We start from the raw sequence: 16,096 nt of genomic DNA, 5'->3' as shown, positions 1-16,096 counted from the left end.
TTTAAGATGTTACTGATTATTAGTTAATCGGTCAATTGCAATAAAGTAATTAAGTTATAATCTATGGATTTCGCAAAAGCTTTGTCAATTATAGAACATTTCTGGGATATTTTATTCCTATGGACATGGCTTAACAGTATTCAAGTTACAGAAGTATGCTTTGCAGCATGCCTAGTTATTATATGCACAATCATACCTATCCTTCGCTGTTGAAAGCAAAGTAGTTAATCTCTTCAACGTCGGCCAGTTTCACAGTATTACCAGTGCCAGGAGCTCCAACATGTCCTGAGGAAAGAAACACCTGAATTTAGGGAGAGAGAGGAGGGGTTGTTTTTGGTATCTGTACTCTGCCCTTTTTGTTTTCCTATATACATTATAGTGTAATATATATATATATATATATATATATATACAGTTAGGTCCGGAAATAATTGGACACTGACACAAGTTTAGTTATTTTGGCTGTTTACTAAAATATATTAAAGTTACCGTTAAATAATGAATATAGGCTTAAGGGGCGGTCTTGTAGGTTTAATTTGAGGGTATTCACAGGAGGTAGGCATATCATTATCCAAGTCTACCATAAAGAGAGGGTACAGAGGGTGCACCACAAGGTGCAAACCATTCATAAGCTTTAAGAATAGAAAGGCCAGATTAGACTTAAAAAATAATCAGTCACTGTCCAAATATTTCCAGACCTACCTGTATATCACATCCTGTCCCAAGTTCAGGGATAGTTACTGACACTAAGCGCCATACCCTAATTACAGCCGTTATGCATGTGTGTATACAACGTGTTGCTTCTCAATACAATACATGTTTTTAACAAAAAGAAAAGAGCCTTAAGATAACGAAAACTCATTAGAAGTGGACACATGGCCTGTTAAAGGAAGTAACAGTGAATGAATGGAAAGAAAACAAAGGTACACAAACTCAAGTCAAAAATTCAATTGCTAGATGGTGTGAACATGTTTATTTTTATCTTGTCAATTTACAGTTTACAAATGACTATGTTTATTTAGAAATGATTGCTTTTTCCATTCAGAACAATATACAAGCTGTTGTGTCCTTGACTTTTCTTCCCTTTCCATAAGTATTTTTAATGTACAGCAGCCTTATATCAAATACAGTGACATTAAAGTGGCTTATGGCTGCTAAAACCGGGAAGGCTGTGTGATACACTGAACCAGAGAAAGAGGTGCAATAGTAAAATGCACCAAATATACAACATTTAGAGAACTTCTCCAGGTTTATTTAGAAATACATAAATATACAACCTTTTGCGTCCTCAGACAGGTTTTTATTATACAGCTGCTCTTCATACCCTAGAGTGCTTGATGATTGTGTTATTGTGTAGTATCATAATATAAAATAAATACGTGGGTAAAATCTTAAATTAGGTCTAAAGCATTCAGAATGTATTTTGTCATTCCTGGCCTGGTTATATGTCCAGCAAAATGTAGAGAGATTTCTTGAACATTTATTATTGTAACCAACCAACCACATTACATTATCATAATGTGAAAATATAATTATAACGTGGACAAACATGTAGACAATTATTTGGGCAGGGATGACCCAAAGCCCCATTGGAATAAGCCTACACATTATAACCATATAATACATTAGGTCAAGATTATTTAGAACAACTTTGAAATTAGAAATCAACAATGAATATAAGTGTCAATATAAACTAAACATTTCAAAATGTACTGGAACACAATAATGATGTTTTATAGAGAATTGTCATAAGATTGTGTATTTTAAATTGTAATAACTTTTGTCAAACTTTAAATTCTCTTTCAATCGTATTACATCCATGTTGAGATTTACTGTGCCAACTCTTAGTGACTATTGTAGCAACATTGTTTATTCATTTAAGTCTGTAAGAAATTTAACTACAGCTGTTAAGCTTATAGGCAATGGTAATGCAAGCTACAGTGATAGCATAATTGGCCAGTGTGTTGTACTTGTAAACATTTAAGACTGGAAGTGAATTTGTAAGAGTAGAGCAAAATTCAGTATATCTCCATCTAAAATGTGTGTACATTTGGCAACACAATTTGGTATACTTAATGTGTGCCAGCAACCTCCTTGATATTATCAAAAAACGTTTCATTAAAAACACTCTACTCTACACATTACATGCACACATAGGACATTTACACAAAACATCTCATATAGTTTTCTGAATCTGTCATTTGTCAAACTTGTACAGTAAATCACTAGCACTTACCAGTTCGGTTGAAAAGGATATATACAAGAAACAATGATGAACAGAAGGACATGTTGAACACAAAATGTATCAGTGATCAATTTGGGCAGCCATGCTCTCCCCCAATGGAAGATGTTTCTTCCTAAAAAATTGCTTTTGCTTTTGTGTTTAGCCATTGGGCCAGCTTTTATTTTGAAAAGGCCGTCCATGCCAGTTACCTTACCTAAGTAAAAGAAGGCACTTACAATAGAAGTGGTACAGATTAGCATGGCCTTTTGTGGTGCCTTCTATTTATTTAAAAAAATGCATGCAACCTTTAATCAAAGGGTCTCAAAGCTAAATATTATTTACAGTAAGCAAATAAAGTTGTTGAAATTACAGTAACACCCAAATGGCACACAAAAAAAGTTTTACTCATGTACACAAATAAATTAGGACCCTGGATTTAAAGGGAGGGTTGTGCATCATGACTGACTTTTCAAAATATTATAATCATCATTGATATATATTAAAACAGCTATAATGTATTCAATACATTTATCTTTGAGTACTTCAAACACATAATTTTTCACTCAATAACCCCACCTGCAAAGCACACATTCATGCTGCTAAATAGCTATTTGCATCTTCCCGTTTATTAAAAATGTGGTTATTTTGCTCACAGCCATTTTAGTCGACCTTTCCAACTTCTTTCTCTTTTTACCTCTGTCTCCCCTTGTAATTTAAATAAAGGTTTGAAATTAATTTAATTAGGCTACTTCTGTCAAATGGGGTGCTTATATTTATCCTGTTTCACACATATATACGGGTGTAACTTGTACATGTGTTGGTGTGAAATGGACATTTGTTTTTGCATATCCCAACTCCCCCGAGACACTCAGAGACTGGGGTCAGGGCCAGTGATCAGCAAACATTGATGGCAACCCTAGAATTGGTGGCAAAGATGACTGTCCTGCCCTACACAAAGTGCTGTAAATATTATTGAATTGCCATGTTTATTTGCCATGTTCAATCACTGAACATTATTGTAATAATTTTACCGTTTCAAAACTGCCCAAGAAATGTTCAGATCATATTGACCGTGGCACTCCAAACACCCAAACAATGAAAAACAACACAAAACAGAGCAGGATATTAAGTGGCCAGAATCTGGTAACAGTACGACACACTACTGTTGAGCTTGAAATGTCACAAATTGTTGCAACATTATGGAAGGAGAGCCCCTTCAATTATGATGCTTACTTCATTAAAATAATTACAACACAAAGATTTATGGAAATACTTCCCTGAAGAAGTAACAAACATTTCACATTAAATGTATATAATTGAGCGCACTACCAATTCAAATATTTTACCTTATTATTATTTCATAAAAAATCCTCCAAATAGAAAATGATAAAAAAAGAAAAAGATTCTCTCCACACATTATGCTTTGGGATAAGACATGCTAATCTAATAAGTGAAAACAGTATCCTCTTCTTATGGTGGAGGATGACCGCAATTACAGGATTAGCACAACTAAACTCTATATCAGGTTTTGGTTGATCTTTTTTATTTATTCAGCAAATTCTGGACAAACAGAAATTGAAAATGTCTGTTTGCTTCCTATGTTAACTGAACTAAAATGGATTGACCTTGGTCTTCATAAATGTGTAGTGAAAGGCCAGAAGAGTAGAGGGTTGGGCCTTGACTTTCACAATACTGGGATAATTTTTTCAGTTCTTCCCAAACATAACCAGAACCATAGTGATCTCCACAATGGATTCAGAAAGACAATGATACAACTCACTGGGGAAAAATAGGAAATAGGAGTATTAAAATTGGCTGTCAATAAAATAGTACCATTTGACGGATTATCAAGCAGGTTTGTGCTTTTCTAGGATCTTCTTTCGGTCAAATGCTACTTCTCCCCCTTACTGATGGACCTACTCATGTTTCAAAGGAGTGGGGCCTGAGATGGTGGCCTACAACTTTTTAGGGGGAAAAACCATTAGAGGCCGGTCCTCTATTTTCTGCCACGGGCTCTTCTTGTTCTCCTCCTTGCTGTCGTCCTCTGGGCTAGTCATGGAGTCGCGACGGTTCTCGCTGTTGCTGCTGCGCGCACTGTTCATGCGGCTACGGCCCCTCCTGGGGATGGTGGAACCACGCGACGAGGGACCCTCATCCAGCAGCGGGGTGAGGGAGTTCTCCTCGGGTGACACCGGGCGGCCGTCGCTGCTGCTGAGCTGGCTGTGGTCCTGGTAGGCCAGCTTGGACATGCCCTTACTGCCGCCACCTTTCCGTCCGCCGGTTCCCCAACGCTCGTCCTTGCCTTTCCGGATTGCCGCGGCCTTGCGTTCTTGGGCACTGTCCATGGGTCCTTCGAGGTTTGCCTCTCGGATTGTGCTGCAGCTGGGGCTCCCACTTCCCCCGCCGATTCCTCCGCCCGCACTGAGGTCGTTGCTCACGTCGATGTACGAGTGGCGCACGTGGTTGGCGCGGCCGTCCATCGAGATGAACCAGGCACGCGGGTGCTGCTTGATGCCCAGCTCCAGGAGCTTCTTCTCGGTTAGACCCTGGAGCTCGCCATTCATCTGTGCCATGGTGGAGTCGTTGAAAAGCACAGGGATCCGGACGGGGCCTTGGGATGGGTCCGAGTTCCACGTTTGGCCCTCAGAGTCGTCTCCTTGCAAGGCGCTCTGCTGCTGGTGCTGCTGCTGGTGCTGACTCTGTAGCTGGGGGTGGTGTGACTGCTGGCCGGCGCCCATTTGCATCCCGCCGTCCTTATCCTGCTCCTTCGCAGAGAAATCAGAAGACATGCGCATGTAGTGGGCTGGTATGACCAAGGTGGGTACCATGCTCCGGTACATGTTCTCCTTCATCTGGTCCATGGAGTGGCAGAAGATGATCTGGCCCGGCTGAGTGTTGAGCGACGTAGGGCGGGCCAGGTGATCGGCGGCCGCCGCAGAGTACTCCGGAGGCTTGTCCGACTTGTCCGTTAGGAATCTCGGCGGGGAGCCTCCGTCCGAGGTGTAACCACGGTTGTCGTTAGCGTTGTTGCAGCGTATGTGGTAGTCAGAGTTCTTGTCTTCCTCCATTATGGGGCTGTAATTCCGCGAGTAGTCATCTTGCAGTAGCAGGGGGTTGTCTAAATTGTTGGTGTCTGTGGCACGGGTTACCTTCATGGGGAAGCTCTCTCCCCTCTGGGGTCCGGAGGATCCTTTTCCTTTTGAGTGCCGCAGTTTGTGTGCGGGGACGTGCTTGGCGAACTCCTCCCGTGAGCTCTGGTAATCCCGCGAAGGGGATGGGTCAGATTTGCCGGCATCATTGGATGGGCCAGATTCAACATGGCCTCCACAGATGAGGTTGAGGCGGGAGGTGGAGGTGCCCTGGTCGCGCTTAGAGCCATTCATAGCTGCGTGCGGTTTGCCCTGCTGTCGCCGTGGTTTCAGGCATTTCCGTCTAGAAAAAACAATGAAAAAGTCAGAAATAAGCAAACACAACCTCTGGCTAAAACAAATGAAAGGTCAGACAAAACAAACAAAACAATAAAAGACAAAACAAAAATATCCTAAGACATAAAAAACGGACAAAACAAACAAAACCCCAGACAAAAAAAAAACTTTGCTTATTTTGTTAGTTGTTCCTATTACATGTTTACAGAAGGCCATTTGAAGTGAGACCTGTCTACATGCTCCACACCTGCAGTAGTAGAGAAGCACACAGAGAAGAATGAGCACCAGCAAGGCCAACGAGCCCAGGATGGAGAGCAGGAACAGGGTGTGGTAGGTGGTTATGTCCCTCAAGCCCGTGTGACCCCCCATACCCACGCCTGCATGGAAGACAAAGTCCATAGGAGTAGACCTGGGTTAGATACAGGAGCCGTGCTGGATTTTGCTTGCCTGTTACCAGTGAGGTCTTATAAATGCAATCTCAGTGGTAAATGAAGGGCACTCAAACATCAAACCCATATCCAAGTGGAGCAGACCTGGGGCAAACACATTCAAATGCTGCAAATTCTCCTAATTTGCTCTGTATCAGGAAGAAGTGGAATAAAAATGTGATGTTTGTGCAGTATGTGAAATAAACAGTTAATTCTCAGAAACCTTCAATATTAGCAGCATTAATGGAAAAGTAGGCCATTATGCTTACACATCAATGAAAGACTAATGAACAACTACAGGAAGTGGTTGATGGCATTCACTGCACACAACTTGGTATTAAGTATAAAGACAAAATACATTTTCCATTCGGGGGCATTGCATGTTGCAAAATGTTTTAATTTTTTATTTATCATAAAGGTTCCCTTTATTAAATAATAGGTTTTGGTTGAAGATCTAAAAACATTCCTTTACTTTGATGTACATGTGAAAGGGTGACCCCAGGTCTTATAAGCATGGTAAATACTCTAGCTGAATTGGAGCTGTACATGTTGTTTAGCGCAGTGTAGTCCTGGAGAGCTACGGTCCTTTAGGTTTTCTCTTCAACACCAGTTGCGAGTAAACTCATTGACTAGAATCGGAATTACTAAAATCTGGTTTGTTAAATTAGGGTTGTAGGGAAAGCTTACAGGACATTATCTCTCCAGGAACAGGCTTGAGCAGCACTGTTGTAAGAGAACAATAATTTGACACAGTATTTCGAGTATTATCAAAGTACAAATAGGGTTTATGTACTTCATGGAATGCCATGCTTTTGGAGCTTAACATTTTCAAGGTACTGGACAGTTGTTGCAGAATTTGTAGGTACAAGCAACATCGATTCAAAACAGACTAAACGAAAGCTAAGAAATGCTCTTGATGAAGCACAAGATAATCCAGTTACACTACCTGCCGATGAAGGAAAAGCTGCAACCCAATAACCCAACTGTGGAATCACCACGTTCCAGATGAGTTGTGTGCCCTCTTTCTTAATGTAGCCAGTTCCATTTCGGACCCACAAGCCTGAAATACAAAATTAACACCCAACATTCTGAAGAGTTTGTAGACAAAACGATAAAAGTAAAAATCATAATTTGAGGTTTTGCTGTTTATTCATTTTCAATGACACATTCTCAAAACATTAGTCAGGCCATAAGTATTAACCCCCTAAAGAGATAATCCACTGTTTTAATTATTTAAGTTGTTATTCCAGTCCCTACATTATCACCTGAAAGGTATTTCAGAGCAAAATATGCACTGGCCACTCCTCAGAGTCCTGCTCCTCTCTAGGTTTTTTCCTAGGTTCCAACACTATAGTTTTTCCTAGCTACTGTCATTCAATATTTAGTTGAGTATTTGTAAAAGCACTTTGTGAAAACTGTTGATGTAAAAAGGGATTTATAAAAAAAATATATATAATTTTGAAAAGTTAACCTTCCAATGGTTTATAAAGCATGCCCAATGCAGGCCAGAAATAGAGTTAGGGGGTTATCCCAAATGACATGGGTCTCATGGTAAATCCTAGAAATATAACACAGACGGGTGGATGAATATGGGACTTTCAGAGCATACTTATGATCCCAATAGCTTTCCCATACCTGTCTTGGGCTGGTACATCCAGGCAGGAATGCTGGTGGCGATCCTGGTGCGGGTATCAGAGGGCAGCGGAACCGAGACGTGGACCGGGTCGGACACCTGGATGGCAGTCCCGTCACGGTCATAGAGCTGAACACTGACCACCGCCAGCGCAGTCAAGTCTGTCCATCCCCTCTCTGCCCCTGTTGTGTACATGATCCACAGTTGATAATGTGTCAACCATACACAAAACCATACAATAATTACTAGAACCAAAGCCACCTTCCTGCAGACTATTCTACCGATGTGTTACAACAGGGTAGGAGCAAAAGCCTGCATTCACACTCCGTCACTCTACAGGAGGAGAATTGGCCATTCCTGATTTTGAGGTTATTGTCGTGACAGACCCCCATGCATTTTTACTTTGACAGTAAAGCTACATTTGGCACAACACTCTCACTTAGAATATGAGATCACACATTTCACATAAGGTGACAGTATAACGTCACCTTTCATTTCTTGCATTTTATGCATCGAAGATTCACTGTTAGAAAATGAATGCACTTAATGTAACTAGTATCTAGTCCACCATTTGACAACTTAAGATAATCATAAGTATTTCAACAGACTCAAAATCGTTGTATTTGTTCCTGTATTCCTGGCACACAATGACTACATCAAGCTTGTGATTACATACTTGTCACAACATACGGTTGGAAGCATTTGCAATTTGTTTTGGGTGTTTTACCCTCAATAATGGTGAATAATTTAAGGTTTCCTAATAACAGATCATATAAATCAATCATATGTAATTCATAAACAAATTCTGAGTTGTACAATTATAGATAGTATATTATACATATGACATTCTGTACTATTGCCGTGTTATCTCAAATATGGAGAATTGAGAAAAGTGTACAAATTCACTGTCCAAATAAATATGGAGGAGAATGTATGTAGACATCTTACCTGGTTTAATTAACAGTTATTGTGTTATTTTAATAACTCTGATGTGTTTGTGCTTTCACCCACGCCAACCTGTGCTATTAGTTTCCAGACCCAGGAGGTATGGGAAGCCCCCGATCTCATACTGGCTCCTGGCAGTAGTCAGCACAGCTGACAGTGACGTGTAGTTGGACTCAGCAGGCAACTGAAGGGACTTTCTCTGGAGCTGGACCAATGGCTGGTTCCGCGCACCTACACAGGAGGAAACAGCCAATGCCCACCCAGCCAATCTTTAGACAGTTTATGGTTCATTAGGCCATGCAACATAAATTGTTTTAAAAAACGTTGGGATATATATCTTTCTTTTTTTGGACAAATTCTGATATCAGTCCCTTTTCCTCTCTCTGATGCATAATGAAAAACAAGTTTTTGTACCACTGCAATGGCACTCTTCTGTCAGTGACCATTTTAACATACAACCCATAGTGGAATATACCACACCACTATTACCACAATAGCTGACACAAAACACAATGGCACTGTAGGTTTGAGCCAGGAGCCGTGCAGTCTTGAATTTGGAAAACTGAGCAGTACAAAACTGTAGCACTGCAGCTGTTGCTATGGCGACAGCAGAAGGAAATAGAGTGTCGTCATGTGAGAACTTCTGGAGGTCGTTGAGTGCAAGAACAGAGACGAGCCAGGTGAGAATTGCACCTCCACTATCACCCACTAGAGAGGAGATTCGGTATATAAATATTTGTTATTGGCCTCAGTGTCATTAAAATAAGCCTGATCAGATTTCCAACAGAGCGTTGAACCGGAATTACCACATCCACATTTCCCAATCTGTATGAGTCTGAACTGTCTTGACCATTATGAGAAAGTAATGCGGTGAGCTGAGAAGGAAGCAATCTTTCCCCGCCCAACGGACGATGTAGATCCCTAGATGTTCCATTGCGGCCAATTGATTTACCGTGCCAAGTAAAATACTATAGAGGGAGATTAAGCCACACCCTCTTGTTGTTGTAGCCTACCTGGGGATCCATGCAGCACCTGGATGACATCCTCGTAGAGAATGAGTGTGCCCGGCCTCTGGACCAGGAGGTACAGGCTGACCGACGCGTACACTGAAAGAGGATTAATACCCATGTTAACCCATGACTCGGTCAGGCCTACTGCCTACCCAGTGATTTCAGATCTAGGAGAGTTCCTCTGGCTGTCTTGGGAAAACAGCACAACAAAAAGGTAGTATCAAAGCCAGGTAGGTTTGGATTTTGAGATACAAAATAATTCAAGGAATCTAATAATTGCTATCCTGTTTTTAATTGCTATCCTGTTTTTAAGATACATCAATTCTTCTGCCGTTCTTCTACAGAGCTACACGTGCACCGGAGGCAGTGGTTTGGACTGGCTGACAACCCCAGGACATACATCTGTGGGGTTATTATGGGTATTCTCACTTACGGGGGATGCGGCTGGCATGCCAAGGCACAGAGTTGGTGACATAGTCGTGTTTCGATGCCGAGATGATGACCCAGGTTCCCGGGCGGTACCGGAAGGTCACCCTAAGAATGCCATCGCTACCCGCCTTGCTGGACGCCAACACAGACTGGTTCCCGTGAACCTCTATGACGGCGTCAGCCAAAGGTGAGAGGTCGCTGTTGTCAAACACCTGAACTCTGATCTGGACCTCTACAAGAGAGTGAAAATAATCCACATTTTGAAGGGATCAGCATAATGATGATGACATAATCAGTAATGATGTGGCATGTAGTGTGATTTGTAACTTGCATTATAAGACTACAAGCAGATACAAACCGTGGTGCTGTCATATGAAAATGATTTCGGGTTCAGTTTGCAATATGGTGTCATTATGCATTTTAAAGATGACTCTAGGTGTGGTATGGCATCCTATTGACACTGTTAACTTGCAGGGGTAAATGTGTTTGCTGCCAGTAAAATTGTTAGTCAAAGTATAATATTTAAATGGCATATATTGTAATGCAAGGAACACAAGCAATAGATAAAATGAGTCATGCCATCTGTTCTGGGCCTAAATTGAATGTAGGTTATGTATAGCTTCACAGCCAAGTAGACATTTTGGGAACACCCCCCTCCCTCTCTTAACATTCCATACTGTATTTTGTTTGGCTATGTCATCTCCTCTTACTCATCATTTCCCCTGAGAACATTTTGTTTCTCATCTTATTTCTCTAATGCCAAACATATGGGTCATGCTGGGGAGGTTTCCATGGATACGAGTTTCCTCACCAGCACTGAGAGCTTGTTGTGTACTATCAATGTACATTAAATGTTGGGTAATACAAGATGGCATGGGTCTGTTATATTATGAGACAATATGAGTCTTATGAGAATTTTACTGTAAATTTAAAAAAAGAAAGTAATGACACAATACAAGAAAGTACGAGATGGTATGAGATAATATTATACAATGTATGACTGTATGAGGCAATTTGAGACAGTAAAAGACCCGGGCCTACTGGATACACTACCAATTGTTAATTGACTATCTGATGGTTCTATCAATTCTGTCTAATAGTAGACTACATGTATGCACATGTTCCCTTCTGAAATACATGCCTCATTACAGCCCTATTGTTTCAACACAATTCTTAAATTTCTCAGGTTTTTGTTGGGAACACTGGATGGAATCTATAATTGCTGGGGTTGTGTTTATACCACAACAGAATGATATGAAATGAAAAGCTGAATACCACAGGCCCATGTCTTTCCCTGTATACAGTATGCATTGTTATATTTATTTTTGCCTGGTTACTTGGCTTCTGATACATTCATTAGTATTAAACCCTGGTTTAATTAGGTATAATAGTTGTGATTATTTGCTAAAGTGAAAGGTAGGATGTGACTATAAGAAGAACAACTATATAAATGCCAAGGCCTATGATGTATTTTCATCACAGGGCTAGTTCATCACTGGACTGGCTTGCTCGGCTTTACAGAGACAGCGACACATTTACATGATGAGCGCTGAATATAGAGCATTGAGTCGTAACATTTTGATGCGTTTAAAAATAGATTTGACATACATTCAACAAGATGATTAATTAAATATTTTATTGAACGTGTATAATCATTTGTGCTTGATTGTGATGTTACACAGGTCAATTTTGACGCAAAAAATGCACATAAAAAAATACATACACAAGAAAAACCGTGATTAGTACGACTAGAATCCCATTAAATCAAGAGCCACTCTAAACCAACGTCTGTCAACAAAAGCCATAAAAAAGCAACCACTCCCATCCTCCACCACCATGCAGCATCTCATGGCGCAAGCTTACCAAATGTTCCATGATCTGCAAGAGATTTGGCTCGCGCTTCCAAGACCGCAGAGATAGAAATAAAGAGGAACAAACGAGAGATGTAGATGGGTGGCATCCTTCAATGTACATCGCTATTCCATGTGCCGCGGCCATACATCCATATTTATCTCGGGGATGGTTGCTAGGTTATTGACAATAGTAATTTTTCGCTCATTCAATAAAGATGCAGCTACTGAGGATAACCGCCGCCTGTCAGCCCTCAGTTGTTTTTGTCTGTTGCGGGTGATAGGGTTCTACACCACCCTCTAGTGGCATCAATTAAACTGCTAAAAATTTCGAGTAGCCTTGGTATTCCGGGTGGCCATGACGAAGTTACAGGGAGAAACAGTTACACTTTATTACACACTGTATTTCCGGATTAATTTAATTGATTCATTAATATCAAAGAAAATGTGAACGAGATTCTCCATTAGTTACTGTTGTGTGCTTACTGAGTAAAAAGACTGAGTGCTGAGTGAAAAGGAACGATATTTTGGCATGTTTCATTAGTCCACCTTTGATACAGCCCCAAAATGTTTTCATGTCAGCAATAACCTTTTCAATATACAGAACAGTAATAAAATGTCACATTATTCTTTTTGCACTTACAGTGTCGCCTAGGCCAACTTCACTGCATTTGATAAAGTCTTAATAACATTGCCCATTAAACATGAACTTATTGGTCACAAACATTGCTTGCATAAATGTAGCACATATTAGAAAATACAGTATGAGCTACCAAGACAATGCTACTTTTGACTGTGTTCCCTATTCCTAGGGTATTAGTTGCTTGACAGTTTTTTCCAGGCATTGTTATGCTTCATTTAATATAAAAGTTTTTAAAGATTTGTGGCCCTGCTCCAGAAATGTTGCAGCAGCTTTGACCGCAGGACCACTCTAGACTGCAGCTATCCAAATCTTGAACAAAATTCACTGATATTCACTGTCTGCTATCTAGGCAATTCAACTTTTATTTTGAAATATTCATAATTTTTCTCTTAGGAGATATACAATGGACACTAAGATTATTTGGAAATTCTGTACAAAGTGCTTCCATTTTCAAGTTCTTTTGTTACTCAGATAGCTCCCTTTTTATATGCTCTACTTTATAATCATAATTTAAAGTGTTTGTATAGACAACATGTTACTGCTCATGCCATTTAGTAGGCTAAGATACTACTTAATAAATAATGTGCTACAATCAAACGCCACTCTTCCTTTTCTTTCTTTTGTTGCTGTGTATATCCTTTCCTTAGGGAAAGATATTCTAGGTGTACACTCACCTAAAGGATTATTAGGAACACCATACTAATACTGTGTTTGACCCCCTTTCGCCTTCAGAACTGCCTTAATTCTACGTGGCATTGATTCAAAAAGGTGCTGAAAGCATTCTTTAGAAATGTTGGCACAAATTGATAAGATAGCATCTTGCAGTTGATGGAGATTTGTGGGATGCACATCCAAGGCACGAAGCTCCCGTTCCACCACATCCCAAAGATGCTCTATTGGGTTGAGATCTGGTGACTGTGGGGGCCATTTCAGTACAGTTTCACTGTCATGTTCAAGAATCCAATTTGAAATGATTCGAGCTTTGTGACATGGTGGATTATCCTGCTGGAAGTAGCCATCAGAGAATGGGTACATGGTGGTCATAAAGGGATGGACATGGTCAGAAACAATGCTTAGGTAGGCCGTTGGCATTTAAACGATGCCCAATTGGCACTAAGGGGCCTAAAGTGTGCCAAGAAAACATCCCCCCACCATTACACCACCACCACCAGCCTGCACCGTGGTAACAAGGCATGATGGATCCATGTTCTTATTCTGTTTACGCCAAATTCTGACTCTACCATCTGAATGTCTCAACAGAAATCGAGACTCATCAGACCAGGCAACATTCTTCTAGTCTTCAACTGTCCAATTTTGGTGAGCTTGTGCAAAATGTAGCCTCTTTTTCCTATTTGTAGTGGAGATGAGTGGTACCCGGTGGGGTCTTCTGCTGTTGTAGCCCATCCGCCTCAAGGTTGTGCGTGTTGTGGCTTCACAAATGCTTTGCTGCATACCTCGGTTGTAACGAGTGGTTATTTCAGTCAAAGTTGCTTTTCTATCAGCTTGAATCAGTCGGCCCATTCTCCTCTGACCTCTAGCATCAACAAGGCATTTTCGCCCACAGGACTGCCGCATACTGGATGTTTTTACCTTTTCACACCATTCTTTGTAAACCCTAGAAATGGTTGTGCGTGAAAATCCCAGTAACTGAGCAGATTGTGAAATACTCAGATCGGCCTGTCTGGCACCAACAACCATGCCACGCTCAAAATTGCTTAAATCACCTTTCTTTCCCATTCTGACATTCAGTTTGGAGTTCAGGAGATTGTCTTGACCAGGACCACACCCCTAAATGCATTGAAGCAACTGCCATGTGATTGGTTGATTAGATAATTGCATTCATGAGAAATTGAACAGGTATTCCTAATAATCCTTTAGGTGAGTGTATATCTATTTCAGATGTTCATGTCATTCTCTAAACACTAGTGGGCGCTAACAGATAGCCTACCAGTACAATTTTGTGTTTTCATGAAAACTATCAATGTGGTGTGCCAGACACTTGCACTATGTGTTTGGAAGTTTAATCTTGAACAGTATTTATTTGATGCTAGAACTATTATCTGGTGGATATCAGCCTAGACAATACCGAAACAAGTCTGAGACTTCATCAACATTGAAAAAACACCTGTTTTGTGGACAAACTACAAATAAAGCATAAATTGCCTCATGATGTCTTCAGTTTTTTCAGATGTGCCAAGTACTATCTATTTCCTTCTAAATCCCAAATGAGCCCCTTTGTCCTCAGTCTTCCATTTGCTTGTAGCATGCGTCCCACCAATGGTGGAAGTGATAGCGTGCAAATGGGCCAATAAGACCCTCCATTAGTCACTTCCAGTGAGTGTGCAACGATGAGTAAGCTTGAGTAAACTGGAGTCCCAGAGGGCACAATGGTAATTCTGAGGTTGTGTAATTTCACATGAAATGATTGTTGGGCAATATTTGCTTATATCTGATTTAGAGACATGAGAAGATTTGTGTAGAGGTACTGCACTGTGCTCTCCAAACCATCAAGAAATGCAGTGTTGAAGTGTTAAAACCCCTGAAATGTCTGTTACTTGCTTAACAACATTAACCAATAAATCCTACATGATCAAACCGTCTGTGTTGCAGCCCTGGCATTTAATTACATCTGACCCTACACTAAACCAGTTGTTTAAAGATCCCTAGCTTCATTCTCATGAACAACCTCCATAAAGAATTGTTCTTGGTTGTCTTCTCCCTTTTTGTGCCACTCAGGGATGGCGATGTTCCTTGTGCCAACGGCCACTATGACCTCCTGGGGGTACTTGGACTATGCCTCTACACAGGTTGCTTGAAAAAACCCATGATACCATGGGCTGAATAGTAAAATGACAGTGAGGGGGTATTTCAAGGCTACTCTGAAATAATGTAGGACAAATTCAATGTGGTACAGTAACTCAAAAAGGTTGGGAACAACTGCTCTACTCCACACTGCATGCAGAGAAGAGAGTAAAGAGAGAGCAGAGACATATTTTGATGAGGACTGCAGTTCTGTGTTGTGTATTCCTGCTGTTCTATATTCTGTTGAAGAGGAAGTGACCCCATGCAGTTTCTCTCTAAAGATATCTCATCATTCAGCATGAGAGCTTGATGTTTAATTGAAGGATGGGAGTCTGTTTGGTGTCACTTGGTCAATGTGGTGGTGGTTTTGGAGTGGGTGTTTCCAAGCTACTGTGTGGTTAATTGTAATGTTGTTTCACTGAAAAACCTGTGTGGCTTACATTGAAAGAAAGGTTCTTGCAACACTATACTCTTAGGTTTTTATGACAACAAGGGTAAATGTAACAATGCTACAGAAGGGCAAAAAAAGTTACAAAATATGTCCTCACTACAGTACGTCACTCGGGGTAAGAGCCTTTGCTAAATTATAAAAGTGTAAAATGCGAAAGAGGAACATACATGGGTATAGAAAGTATAATAGTATAATGATAGGGTGTGTCCATTTTCAAGTTTATTTTAAGGGACACAAATTGCTTACACGTGTGTTC

General features: G+C 40.6%; 1 protein-coding gene across 1 annotated transcript; it reads right to left on the bottom strand.

The window, feature by feature from the left end:
• Window positions 1-956: 956 nt before the first annotated feature.
• LOC105005853 (protein FAM171A2) lies at window positions 957-12,215 on the bottom strand. Its single transcript, XM_010864059.4, has 8 exons — window positions 11,958-12,215; window positions 10,099-10,326; window positions 9,669-9,761; window positions 8,728-8,886; window positions 7,713-7,892; window positions 7,024-7,137; window positions 5,897-6,026; window positions 957-5,656 (listed from the first exon to the last, which is right to left on the bottom strand). Exons 1-8 carry the CDS (start codon window positions 12,052-12,054, stop codon window positions 4,180-4,182), a joined length of 2,478 nt encoding a protein of 825 aa, XP_010862361.2. The 5' UTR covers window positions 12,055-12,215; the 3' UTR covers window positions 957-4,179.
• Between the last annotated feature and the right edge of the window lie 3,881 nt (window positions 12,216-16,096).

This window comes from Esox lucius, chromosome 5, assembly GCF_011004845.1.
Source record: "Esox lucius isolate fEsoLuc1 chromosome 5, fEsoLuc1.pri, whole genome shotgun sequence".
Classification (NCBI taxonomy): Eukaryota; Metazoa; Chordata; class Actinopteri; order Esociformes; family Esocidae; genus Esox; species Esox lucius.
Note: the sequence above shows the minus strand (reverse complement) of the source record. Positions and strands in the feature narration are given on the sequence as shown.

What these genes read in the sequence shown, in the direction of transcription:
- LOC105005853 (XM_010864059.4), bottom strand. Translation starts at nt 12,054, where the DNA reads ATGCCACCCATCTACATCTCTCGTTTGTTCCTCTTTATTTCTATCTCT. An exon ending in TCTGGAAACTAATAGCACAG is followed by an intron (nt 7,893 to 8,727) that starts GTTGGCGTGGGT and finishes TGTACACAACAG; the next exon opens with GGGCAGAGAGGGGATGGACA. An exon ending in AGCTTTTCCTTCATCGGCAG is followed by an intron (nt 6,027 to 7,023) that starts GTAGTGTAACTG and finishes TCTTCCATGCAG; the next exon opens with GCGTGGGTATGGGGGGTCAC.